This window comes from Microcaecilia unicolor, chromosome 2 (genome assembly GCF_901765095.1).
Source record: "Microcaecilia unicolor chromosome 2, aMicUni1.1, whole genome shotgun sequence".
NCBI classification, from domain to species: Eukaryota; Metazoa; Chordata; class Amphibia; order Gymnophiona; family Siphonopidae; genus Microcaecilia; species Microcaecilia unicolor.
The window spans coordinates 49753852-49767775 of record NC_044032.1 but is presented as its reverse complement, the minus strand read 5'-3'; the positions used below and the strand labels follow the sequence as shown (position 1 = coordinate 49767775).

The following is a 13924-nucleotide window of genomic DNA, read 5'->3' as shown; positions in this document are numbered from 1 at the left end:
TGACCATTTTAGTAGTCGCCCTCTGGACCAAATTAAACACCCCTAAGCCTCTCGGCAATGCAATTAGCGCACAGCAGCCGCTAGCGCGGGTTAGTAAACTGGGGCAAGTCCGAATTTGTGGCAGTTCTCATTAAAAGTTAACTCCTACTGAATATCTATGCAAATGTTTGAGGGAGCAGCCATTTTTCTCACTTAAAAGCACAGCATTGTGTATTACCTCCCCCCTCCTCCCCCTTTCCTTGGCCTTCTCCGTGCATGGGAGCAGCAGTAATCATAGGTTGCAGTCTAAAGTACCTTTCCTCTAAACAGGATCTCTGTTCAGTGTGGGTAATAATGATAGCCTTTCCAAAATGCCAGGCAGTTATCCTCAAGACACATGCCTATTCATACTGCAGGAGAAAGGACAGAAGAAACAGTGCTAATCTTACTACTAGCCAAGCACAATTGTGTGAATTAACAGAGTGAGAGATGAAGCATCTTATTTAGAATTATCCGGGAGACTGATGGCCAAGCAAGGTCTATCCAGAATACTAAGAAGAAACTTTAAAACTAGCCACAAACATAAGACCTTTGAAGTTAAGTTGGTGACATATTTTGGCACGCAACTGACAGGACTTGAGAAGGATCTGGGTTTGCTAGCTTTTGCTCATTTCTGGCCTGAGGGAGAAGGTTCTGGCCTTTGAATATTATTTTTGGTTTTTTATTTCTATTTACTGCATATGGATGGGCAACTTTATAAAAGCTCCTGGCTACTAAGTTCTGGTTTACCTGCAGAAATATGTTTAAAACGATTCTCTACCAGTGCTTCGCCATGCAAAATTGGCTTTTCAAAACTTGCCTGCCAGAAATACGAGTGGATATATGTGCATCTGACATGCATGTGTGCAAGTTTACCCCCAGGCTACGTTGAAGAATTCCCAGGGTTGTGATTGGGGAACAATTTGCACTTGTTGCACATATGTTTGAAAAATTTAAGCATATGCACTTAAGTTTAACCCTAAAAATGTGTGCATGCTAAAGAACAACTGTAAATGTGTACAGTTTCTCTGAGGTAATTTTTATCTTGAAAATGTGTGCATATTTTCACATTGAATCTCTGGCCAAGTCCTCACGGAGAAAGCTGTGCATATATATTTTTTTCCCTGACATTCAATTCACTCTTGCCCCTAGAAAATAGTATCTTAAATGGGTAGTAAACACACTTACCATTTCTGAATAGAATGTTTTTAAGGTTTTAAAGTTTTTTGGGGGGGGACCATCTGAATGCTTGCTGCAGTCACCATTTATATTCATGAGTATCTGCCATAATTCTTGATAAGTCCTTCTTATAATTTTATATATCTGTATGTTCAAAATGAGAATTTTAAATATGTAGAGTAGTTATTTATCAAAAATAGAGAGTATCTCTCAGGAGCACCCGACATGATCATGTTTCACTTAAAGCTTCATCAGGCTAATGGTACCTAAAGAGCCTGGTCTGTGTGAGATGTTACACGGAGCTCTGGGGGCAAATTTCACAACACAGCATATATTGGACAGCAGAGGAGAACACCATCCGGAACTGCCGCCATAATAACCAGAGGAGTGGAAGAGTGGCCTAGTGGTTAGGGTGGTGGACTTTGGTCCTGGGGAACTGAGGAACTGAGTTTGATTCCCACTGCAAGCAAAGGCAGCTCCTTGTGACTCTGGGCAAGTCACTTAACCCTCCATTGCCCCATGTAAGCCACATTGAGCCTGCCATGAGTGGGAAAGCGCAGGGTACAAATGTAACAAAAATAAAATAGATACTATTGGAGATTCTACTTGGAATGTTGCTACTATTGGAGATTCTACGTGGAATGTTGCTACTATTGGAGATTCTATGTTGCTACTATTGGAGATTCTACATGGAATGTTGCTACTATTGGAGATTCTATGTTGCTACTATTGGAGATTCTACATGGAATGTTGCTACTATTGGAGATTCTATGTTGCTACTATTGGAGATTCTACATGGAATGTTGCTATTCCACTAGCAACATTCCATGTGGAAGGCTGCGCAGGCTTCTGTTTCTGTGAGTCTGACGTGCAGGACGTCAGACTCACAGAAGCAGAAGCCTGCGCCGGCCACATTGGTGATCTGCAAGGGCCGACTTCTACATGGAATGTTGCTAGCGGAGGAGTGGCCTAGTGGTTAGTGTGGTGGACTTTGATCCTGGGGAACTGGGTTCAATTCCCACTGCAGGCACAGGCAGCTCCTTGTGACTCTGGGCAAGTCACTTAACCCTCCATTGCCCCATGTAAGCCGCAGTGAGCCTGCCATGAGTGGGAAAGCGCGGGGTACAAGTGTAACAAAAATAATAAAAAAAATATTGGAAAATCCAAAAACATCTCTGAATGCTTATTTTTGTGAAGGCAGTGTAGGGTTTGGGTGCACTACTACTAGATTAACTCATGTAAGGAAAATTGTAATCCTTTTATCTAGCCCACACTTTGTGAACTGATTGGCCCTGAAGTGATACTTGGCTTTGGAGGCAGGACAGATGTGGGTGGCTGTTATCTTCTTCCTCTTCCTTTTATTGTAAATTTTGGTGTAGCTTAATTTTATTACTTTTCTGTGTTTATGATTATTGTAAGATTGTAATTAGCTACCCTTATGTTCCTTCCTTTTTTTTTTTTTAGTTTACCTTACTTTGTTACTTGTATCCCCTTTGCTTTTGTAAAACAATTTGCTGCTTTTTTGAAAGCCAGTATATTGAACTTTAATAAACAAACCACCCTTTGAAAGGGGGGAGGGTCCATTACTGCACAGACCACACCCCTGGGTGGGGCTACATATTTTCATTATACATATATTTATTTATTTAAAATATACTTACAAACCACAAAACCAAGTGATGTCCATTTAGTGCAGGACACACAAATTCGTTCATAATCATTATTTTTAAAAAACAACAAAAAATAAAAAACATGCACATCATCAAAAACATGCTCCCCTTGTATAATGTTATACGATTTTGATTTTGCAAATTTGATTACTTGCCTTCTCCTTATCTGAGCTCAAAGTGAGATCTGTTTCAGATTCTCTAGTTATGTAATTGTAGACCACCTTGGATTTTTGAGAATTGACAGCTAATAAATAAAACTGGGTTTGTATTTAGAAAAAAGTACACCTGCTGGTGGGGTGGGGTGGGGTGGGGTGCATTGTCCTCTACAGCTTACCAGAAATAATTTTCTAGATACCCCCAACTCCCTCTGTAGTGGAAATGCATAGTAAACCTAGGGAAAACCTGACGGGTGTACTGGGTTACATTTACCTTGTGTAAGGGACAAGACTAAATACAGTCCAAGTCCACAGTTTTGAAGGGCTTGTGTGGAAATCTCAGAGGCTGAACCTGTTGGTGTCCGTCTTGCATAAGCCTGGATCGCCATCCTAAGAGCAGCCATCTCTCCTGCCTCCCTAAAGCTAACGCATCACCTCCGTATTATGTGGGACAGGTGGACCTAAATCCAAGCCTCCTGCATCACCTTCCTATGGCCAGCAAATGGCACTTGTGTGCTTCATGGTCACAGATGAAGGATTTCCCTGCAGTCATAGTCCTGACCTGTACAAGTCTCCACCCTTATCCTGTGACTGTGTTTTGCTTTTTTTATGTATCTGGTATCCTTTCAAAGTCATGGTTATGCAAAGTGGCAAAGCGTTTCCCAGAATGTGCAGAAAAGACAGACGCTGAACTGCTTTCAGGTGTTCTGATGTGGTTCTATGCAGGAAATAGCAGTGCGTCACTACAGAATTCTAGTTAGGAAACCAGAGTTTTAAAGGTCCACAGAAAGACACAGTTTGTGTAGTAACATGACACTATAGAAGAAAGCTGTAGCAGTAAGTCATGGCAGGGCATGAAGTGTTGGCCTCTGAGGCACACCTGTCAGCTTCAGGAGTCCGGGACAAAGAAAATTGGGGCATTTAATTATTTGGGAAAGATAGTTTGCTCATTTCACTCCTCTGGCTACCCACTTCATGAGTATTGTCAGTAGCACATGTTGCACAGACTGTAATTTCTTTGAGGTAGGCTGCCTTGCTTTTTAACTTGGGGTTGAGGGGGGATATTGTATGCATGTCTGTACTCACTGTACTTTTTCCTGTATAGCAATGTGAACATTAACATTATAAACAATCATATTGGAGAATTTGTTATTCTCCTTTCTTGTCTGCAAGGAAGTGCCTGAATTATAGTCCAGGAATGGGTCACATTTTCTTAATTCACTTTACCACCAATGCTGGTGAGAACACTCCAGGACCACTCTGTGCATAGAGCTAGAACATATCACATCCCAGTTCATCATGGCTGCCACCCCTTTACTGAGGGAAAGTAAGATCTTTCACAGCAAGTGGTGTACTGCTGTGGTAATTACTTCTCTATATAGATCTACCCCTTCCCCCAACAACAACCTTTCCCTTCAGGGAGGGGGGAGGCAGTGGGACATTCAGAAAGTGGGTGCAAAGGTGTTAGGTTTATAATTGTATTTCAGACTAGGTAAGCATTCCACTTACCAGAGTGTGTCCTACAAGGCTGAGTCCCTTACTGCCTTTCTTCTTTTCTTGGGGATAAAGGGATTATGGAAAATCCAAACGAATTACCCACCAGGTTCCTCCTCATTCCTTTTCAGAAGTCTCTCCCCCTGATACTCGAGATTGTATGCTGAGACATGCAGTCCAACAGGCAGGGCCGCCGAGAGACAAAGCCGGGCCCAGAGCAAGCACCCGCACGGGCCCCCCCCTACCTTGTCTCCTGCTCCTGTGTGCTGTAACCGCGTTAGCTCTGTTCTGCCACACAGGTCCTTCTTCCTGTCACATCCCCTCCCCTCCTGTGTTTGCAGAAACAGGAAGTACTTCACACAGGAGGCGGGACGAGGCAGGAAGAAGGACCTGTGGCAGGCAGAGCAGAGTTAACGCAATAACCTGGCACTGCAACACACAGGAGCAGGAAGATCAATCATCCAAGCTGGCACCAGGCTGCCCCCCCCCTCCCTTGGAGGCCAGGCCCTAGGGAATCCCCCCCCCCCCCCCCCCCCCCCCGATGGCCCTTCTGACAGGATTTACTTAATGAATTTGTATGCAGCATCTTCCCTCACTTTTAGGACTGTTGGGCTGACCTTTGACAATTCCCTGCTTCATGATCAGATTTTGCATTCAGCTTCCTTTTTCCTTTCTCTTCTTTCCGCAAAACAGTACTTGCTTCCTTCCTAGGAAGGTGTATTTTTGTTGTTGTTGTTGTTATCTGATTCTGTTTATTTTTGTGTTACAGAAAGATTTCACAATTCGAGAAGAGTTGCGGCGGTCGGATGTAGAGCGTTGGCTGGGCTTCATCACCTTTCTCTGTGAAGTGTTTGGGACAATGAAGAGCAGTACAGGGGAACCTTTCCGGGTACTCGTGTGTCCCATATATACCTGCCTCAGGGAGGTAAGTAAGGCACGCTCTCGTTAACACTTTAATTGGCTGAGGGACTGACATGAGGTGGGGGGATGGGGGTTTGTCATATGGTCAAGTTGCTGAAATATATGGGCCAATGTACTAAATTGTGTTAAAGCTAATAGAGTGTTAACACTTTATGCCACCGCATATTTACCATCATTAACACTACATTAACTTTAATGCGCTTTGCATTTGTTCTCTTTAAAATAAATCATGATTTAACACACAGGCAATAAAAATATCAATATGCTGCTTTGAATTTCCGGTGCTACAAAAATTGTTTTATGTGGTGCTTACCCGGCAGTAATTACCGCTGAGTTAGCATAGGAGCTCTTACCGCCAACTCAATGGGTGGTAACTCAATGTTTCCCCCAGAAACGGCCGCACAGCAAGTGGCTCACTTACTGCATGGCCATTTCTTGTCCTTAGAAAAAGACATCCTTTTACCCGCTGCGTCAAAAACACATTCTGATGCTAACGCAGGCCCCCTTTTACCGCAGCTTAGTAATTAGTGATTTTAGTTATACCCAATAATAGACTGGTTTTACTTATACATAATAATAGAACAAGGTTGCTAATTTTAATTTGTTTCAAATTCAGTGTTTCAAAATGGTATGCTTGACTATTCTCCTGAGCTAAAAGGAGGTGACAGCAATGTTCCTTTTAAGGACTGAGCTGATGTGAGCAAACATTTTTCATCGTGAGCAAAAGTTAACTTGAACAAAAATCTTTCATTACATTACCTTGTGAGCACTTCATATATATATATATATATATATATATATATATAATTTTATTTTTTTTTACACACACATATACATAAACATTTGCAGGGAGGTTGGAAAGAATTCCATGAACCATGTTCTGCATGCTTTCCTTACTTGTTCACCTGTAGTTTATAGCCACTCTGAATTTTACTTGGATACTGGATGTTTAGCACAGCTTAAAAGGGAACACTGCTCCCCCTGTATGAACACCACTCTTAAAAAAAAAACAAAAAAAGTACAGTAGGGGCACTTTTGAACACAGCAGGGAAGAACCCCAGCTGTCTCCCCCAGTACCTCTGTTATTGATGGTATTATGCACTGCAGGGAATTATGTGTCAAACAAATCAAAATATAACATATTGAACAGAATAGTATTTATAGTATTCTGGAAATATATCTTCCTCTTGGGCATGTGAACAGTAATGTTTAGCAGTAGTGTAACAGAAATTCTGAGATTGCTGGCAAGTGGCACTATAAAATAATGTATCTATCAATGTTTTTGGTAGGTTGCCAAATGGCCACCAGGCTTCAGTTCTGCTAGCCTTTAGTTTGCTTTTGAGTTACCAAACATTAAGTACAGCTAATACAAGTAATATGTATTATCTGTATTAGCTGAACCTAATGGATAGAATAGCAGTATGAGAACCAGGGAAGCCAGGGTTTCTAATCTCACTGATGCTCCGTGAGATCTTGGACAAGTCACTTAACTCTCAATTGCCTCAGATACAAAAAACTTACATTGTAAGCCCTCCAGGGATAGGAAAATATCCACTGTACTTGAATTTAACTTGCCTTGAACTATTACTAAGAAAGGTGTGGTGTAAATCCAAAATCCCCAACAATTCCAAGATACCATAATAGCAGTAATTTCCACAAGTCACACGACAAGGACCTACCTAGGAAAAGACAGCACGACAAACACTACCATGGGCGCTAGAACATCAATATACCTGTTGGAAAACTAAACAAGCCAGATTAATACAGATCGATCCTGTAGTCAGTGCTAACAGAAAACCATTTCTCTTTCACACATGCAGAACACAGACCCTCACCCAGTACAGAATAAGTAGCCATGAACTAAAATAGAAAAAAAATTAAACTGAACTCCCAGGAAGCCAGATCCTGCATAGAGTGCAACACGAGAGAAAGAGAAACAATGATGCATGTCCCCTTGTACCATGCAAAAAATGATAGCAGAAATAAATTTCAAAAACTGACATATTCCAATCACTATATTACAAATTAACAAATACAAATTAAAAAATGGAAAATATGATACCATTTTATTGGACTAAATGCATTTTTTCAATTAGCTTTCAAAAACCAAAACCACCTTCCTCAGGTCAGGACAGTAAACTGCTGTTATGGTATCCTGTCCTGGTCTGAGGAAAGCGGTTTTGGTCTCTGAAAGTTAGTTAAAAAGGTATTAAAGCTAGTCCAATAAAAACACCGTATTTCCATTTTCTATTATTATTTATTAACATTTATCAACACAAGTACCACACTACTTTATTGTAAACTAAACTAAAATTATTTTTTCTACCTTTGTTGTCTAGCCATTTACTTTTTTTTCAGTTGTGTTGGTCCCAGTCTCTGGTTTCTGCTTTCCTTGTCTTCTCAACTCCCTTGCCAGGATTTCCTGGCCATTTGTCATTTTTCTCTCCTTCTTTTTTTTTCAGTTTTCTTCAATTTATTTTCTGACTCTGTCCAGATTTAATTCTTCCTTAATATCAGCCCTCAATTTCCCTCTTTCTATTGTGTCTATCTAAAGCTTGCCAACTCTTTCCCTCAATCTGGCTCTCCTATTTCACTTCCTCTTATTCCCCAGTCTCTCTCACTAACTCTATCCTCTTCCCCACCCCATCCAGTGTCTGCCCCTCTCTCTCCTCCCCCACTTCCATCTAGTATCTGTCCCCACCACAGTCTGCTGCTGCTGCTGCTTTCCTAAACCATCTTGCCATCATTTACTGTGTTACTGTGTGTTAATGGGACTTCTGAGGAGATAACATTTGACTATAGAATAGAGCCACTGTGTCTCCATTCTGATGCCTGCCAATATGTAAGTGGTAATTACCATTATCCTTACAGTTCAAAACATTACTCATCTAAGCTAGATGAGTAAAATGTTTTGAACTGTAAGGATAATGGTATATACCACCTTTCTGTGGTACAACCAGGGTGGTTTACATTTATTCTCTGCAGGTACTTCCTCTGTCCCTAGTGGGCTCACACCTGGGGCAATGGAAGGTAAGTGACTTGCCCAGAGTCACAAGGAGGCATATTTTCAAAGCACTTAGCCTTCCAAAGTTCCATAGGTTTCTATGGAACTTTGGAAGGCTAAGTGCTTTGAAAATATGCCTCAAGGGGCTGCAGTGGGAATCGAACCCAGTTCCCCAGGTTCTCAGCACAGTGCACTAACCATTAGGATGCTCCTCTACCCTCGGTGGTAGGAGATATAAGTAAAAGGGGCAAAGAAATATTCATTTAAAGGGGAGAAATACAGGAGAGACTTTGTATATAATTTTATTACAGTTATTTCTCTGTTGTGCTACATGTTGTATACCTTAATATAAAGGTCTGAACTGTTTATTCAGCCTCCTGGAATAATCTGATCCTGGCCTTAGTCCCTCAACCAATAAATCTAATTGTGTGCCCAGTTCCCACTCCAGGGGGTACGCACTAAGCAGCCACCTAGGCAAACTCTTGAACCAGGGGTTACATTATATATACAGTGGTGGAAATAAGTATTTGATCCCTTGCTGATTTTGTAAGTTTGCCCACTGACAAAGACATGAGCAGCCCATAATTGAAGGGTAGGTTATTGGTAACAGTGAGAGATAGCACATCACAAATTAAATCCGGAAAATCACATTGTGGAAAGTATATGAATTTATTTGCATTCTGCAGAGGGAAATAAGTATTTGATCCCCCACCAACCAGTAAGAGATCTGGCCCCTACAGACCAGGTAGATGCTCCAAATCAACTCGTTACCTGCATGACAGACAGCTGTCGGCAATGGTCACCTGTATGAAAGACACCTGTCCACAGACTCAGTGAATCAGTCAGACTCTAACCTCTACAAAATGGCCAAGAGCAAGGAGCTGTCTAAGGATGTCAGGGACAAGATCATACACCTGCACAAGGCTGGAATGGGCTACAAAACCATCAGTAAGACGCTGGGCGAGAAGGAGACAACTGTTGGTGCCATAGTAAGAAAATGGAAGAAGTACAAAATGACTGTCAATCGACAAAGATCTGGGGCTCCACGCAAAATCTCACCTCGTGGGGTATCCTTGATCATGAGGAAGGTTAGAAATCAGCCTACAACTACAAGGGGGGAACTTGTCAATGATCTCAAGGCAGCTGGGACCACTGTCACCACGAAAACCATTGGTAACACATTACGACATAACGGATTGCAATCCTGCAGTGCCCGCAAGGTCCCCCTGCTCCGGAAGGCACATGTGACGGCCCGTCTGAAGTTTGCCAGTGAACACCTGGATGATGCCGAGAGTGATTGGGAGAAGGTGCTGTGGTCAGATGAGACAAAAATTGAGCTCTTTGGCATGAACTCAACTCGCCGTGTTTGGAGGAAGAGAAATGCTGCCTATGACCCAAAGAACACCGTCCCCACTGTCAAGCATGGAGGTGGAAATGTTATGTTTTGGGGGTGTTTCTCTGCTAAGGGCACAGGACTACTTCACTGCATCAATGGGAGAATGGATGGGGCCATGTACCGTACAATTCTGAGTGACAACCTCCTTCCCTCCGCCAGGGCCTTAAAAATGGGTCGTGGCTGGGTCTTCCAGCACGACAATGACCCAAAACATACAACCAAGGCAACAAAGGAGTGGCTCAGGAAGAAGCACATTAGGGTCATGGAGTGGCCTAGCCAGTCACCAGACCTTAATCCCATTGAAAACTTATGGAGGGAGCTGAAGCTGCGAGTTGCCAAGCGACAGCCCAGAACTCTTAATGATTTAGAGATGATCTGCAAAGAGGAGTGGACCAAAATTCCTCCTGACATGTGTGCAAACCTCATCATCAACTACAGAAGACGTCTGACCGCTGTGCTTGCCAACAAGGGTTTTGCCACCAAGTATTAGGTCTTGTTTGCCAGAGGGATTAAATACTTATTTCCCTCTGCAGAATGCAAATAAATTCATATACTTTCCACAATGTGATTTTCCGGATTTAATTTGTGATGTGCTATCTCTCACTGTTACCAATAACCTACCCTTCAATTATGGGCTGCTCATGTCTTTGTCAGTGGGCAAACTTACAAAATCAGCAAGGGATCAAATACTTATTTCCACCACTGTATATATTTTTTTTGTTACATTTGTACCCCACGCTTTCCCACTCATGGCAGGCTCAATGCGGCTTACATATTGTATACAGGTACTTATTTGTACCTGGGGCAATGGAGGGTTAAGTGACTTGCTCTATCCAGGCACCTATTCCCTTTTTAACCTCCCTTGTTTCCATTCTGTCTCACATTCCTTTGTCTCTATCAACTGCCTCCCAAACCATTCCAGGACCTTCAGACTGCCTCGCCTCCCTATATTTTTGCATTTAATCTCACAGTCCCACTCATACCACTTACCCAGTTCCTCTTGTCATCTTAATCCGTACTGACTGAGTTTCTTAGTTCCCACTCCTCACTAACAATTCTTCCTCAGCTCTGATTTCCCACTTATATTCCCAAAACTTGGCCTCCCAGCTAAGTCCGAGTCCCTACTCTCTTGCATCCCCCTATCTCCAGTATCTTCTCTCCTGCCTCCTTATCCCCTTCTCTGACCCCTGTCTCCTTACTTTACCAGTATTCATCATTCTGCCTTTCCTCCTCCTTACCCCAGCGTCCATCCCTATGCCTCTCCCTTTTTACCTTCCCTTTCTAATTCCTGCCTCCTTCTCCCACCCTCCCCAACATCTGCCAGTGTCCGCCCTCTTGTCCTAACCCTATCCTCCTAGCTCCCATATTTAGCCCCCTTCTAATCTTTAGCTTCATCCCAGCCCTATTTTAGCCCTAGACCCCCAGCATCATCTCATTCCAGCTCCAGCCCCCCCTCTCAAGGTTCAAACGTCAGCCTCCACGGCTTTAGTCTCCTTCCAGCCCCAGACTCCCACAGCTTCAGCCCTCCATCACCTTCCCAGTGCTGCAGTGATCACTACTTTATACAGCAGCGGGAGCTCCTTCCTTCTCTCCCACTGCTGTGCTCATCCTCAACCTGTCCTGCATCTTGTTGCTAATACCATGCAGGTTTTAAATATGAGAAACAGGCACTTCTCTCTCAGAAGAATACAGGACGCATCTGTTCCACTCATTTAAAACCTGTGTGGTGCCAGCGGCATGAGTTGAGATGGGTCAAGGAAGAACATAATGGCAAGACAGAACAGAGGAGTGCCCAACATTGTGAAGAGTGGAGCCAGCGAGGCAGACTTTCATTGCCCTTAGGCTTGGAGATTCTGAATCTGTGCCTCACTGGCTCACCACTTAAACTGGCTATGTGCACTTTTCAAATTGTTTCGTTTATCTAATACTTGTGACAGTATATAAAATGTTGTTATTATTTTTCAAAGAATAAACAGTCAATTCTTGTTTACCCATTCTACTCCACTCGGGATTTCATAGATCTGTATCATATGTCCCTGCTTCCCTCCCCCCTTAGCCATCTTTTCTCCAAAGTAAAAAGCCCTAGTTAGCCCTTTTTTCATACGAGAAAAATTCAATCCCCTTAATTGTTTTGGTCGCTCTTCTTTGTAGCTAATTATGCTATATTATTTTTAAGAGTTGTGGTGAGGTTGCTCCATGGAGTGATACAGAGGCATAATAATATTCTTTGTTTTATTTTCTATTCCTTTCTTAGGAATTCTTAACGTTTGCTTTTTGGCCGCTGCTTCACACTGAGATTTCAACATATTGCCCACATTGATACCTAGATCTTTTTTAGGGGTGGTGACCCCTAATGTGGAACCTAGCATCATAATAGCTATAATTTGAGTTATTCTTTCCAAGCTGCATCACTTTGCACTTGTCCACATTAAATTTCATCTGACATTTGGATGCCCAGTCTTCTAGTCTCTTTAAGGTTCTCCTGCAAGTTCTCACAGCCTGCATGCAATTTAACAACGTGTAATAGTTTTTTTTTTTTTTTTGTCATCTGCAAATTTGATCACGTCACTCATTGTTCCTATTTCCAGATCATTTATAAATGTTAAAAAGCGCCAGTCCCGGTGGCACTCCACTATTTACTCTTCACTTCCTCCATTTAGAGAACTGGCCATTTTACTCTGTTTTCTATCTTTTAACCAGTTCCCAATCCACAGCATTGCCTTCTCTCTATGGCTTTTTAATTTTCTCAGGAGCTTCTCATGAGGGACGTTGTCAATAGTTTTCTGAAAATCTAGCTCATGATATCAGCTTGTTCACTTTTAGCTACATGCTTATTCATGCCTCAAAAAAATGTAGCAGATTGGTGTGGAATGATTTCCTTTGGCTGAATCTATGTTGACTCTGTCCCATTAAACCATGTTTGTCAGTGTGTTCCATAATTTTGTTCTGTATAATATTTTCTACCATTTTGCCCAGCACTGGTATCAGGCTTACCAGTCTCTAATTTCCCAGATCACCCATGGAGCCTTTTTAAAAATTGGTGTTACATTAACCACCCTCCAATCTTCCGGTACTACGGATGATTTTAAGGAGGGGTTACAGATTACTAATAGAGCAGATATTTCATCTCTTGGGGTGTACGCTATCCAATCTAGTTGATTTATTACTCTTCACCTTGTCAGTTTGTCTTATTACATCTTCCAGGTTCAGCGAGATTTGTTTCAATTCTTCCTTTAAGAACCATTTCCAGTGCAGGTAGATCTGTGGTGAACCTGAAAAGCCCACCTCTTTAACATTGCTTTTGACTCGTAACCACTTGTAACCACTCGCCTCCACCTACCCTCCTCTCTTCCTTCCCGTTCACATTAATTGATTTGATTTGCTTACTTTATTTATTTTTTGTCTATTAGATTGTAAGCTCTTTGTGCAGGGACTGTCTTTCTTCTATGTTTGTGCAGCGCTGCGTATGCCTTGTAGCGCTATAGAAATGCTAAATAGTAGTAGTAGTAGTAACATCTGCTGCAGGACGTCAGACTCAGAAGAAACTTTCGGCGCCAGCTTTACTGGAAGAAGAAATGAAAGGACCTCGGCTTGGCTGGCGGGGGTTGGGGGTCCCCCGCCAGTTGACGGAATTCTTTTAACGGCAGCCGGCAGCGGCAGGAGGACGCGGACCTCGTCTGGCGGGGGTTGGGGTCCCCCGCCAGCAAAGGTAGGCGACAACAATGGAGGGGGGAGATTGGCAATGGCAGCGGCTGGGGGGAGGGGGATTGCCAATGGCGGCGGTGAGGGGGGGGGCTATAATGTGCCCCCTCACTCTGGCCCTGGCCCCCCCTACCGCCGCAGTTCAGATACGCCCCTGCATACAATAGCAGGCATGGCTTCTACAGTTACCGTCAAAGAATATACATATAACTTTAAACAATATGGCATCCATCTCATGTCTGTTGGTACTAGAGACAAATCAGAAGATACAAAAGGAGAACATTTATAGATAAGCAGCTCTTTTGGGGGAGGAAGTGATGTCACGGTCTTGGATGGAGGTCTGAATCCTTAGCTCCCCAATCTTGTTCACTAAAATCTAAGGTAA

The 13924-nt window shown here is 42.7% G+C and overlaps 1 protein-coding gene across 1 annotated transcript in view; it reads left to right on the top strand.

The window, feature by feature from the left end:
- Positions 1-13924, top strand: part of CTIF (cap binding complex dependent translation initiation factor) — a 531105-nt gene that overhangs the window by 434048 nt on the left and 83133 nt on the right. Inside the window, exon 10 of the mRNA XM_030192931.1 lies at positions 5286-5441. Coding sequence (XP_030048791.1) covers positions 5286-5441 — 156 coding nt within the window. The remainder of the gene's footprint in view (positions 1-5285; positions 5442-13924) is intronic.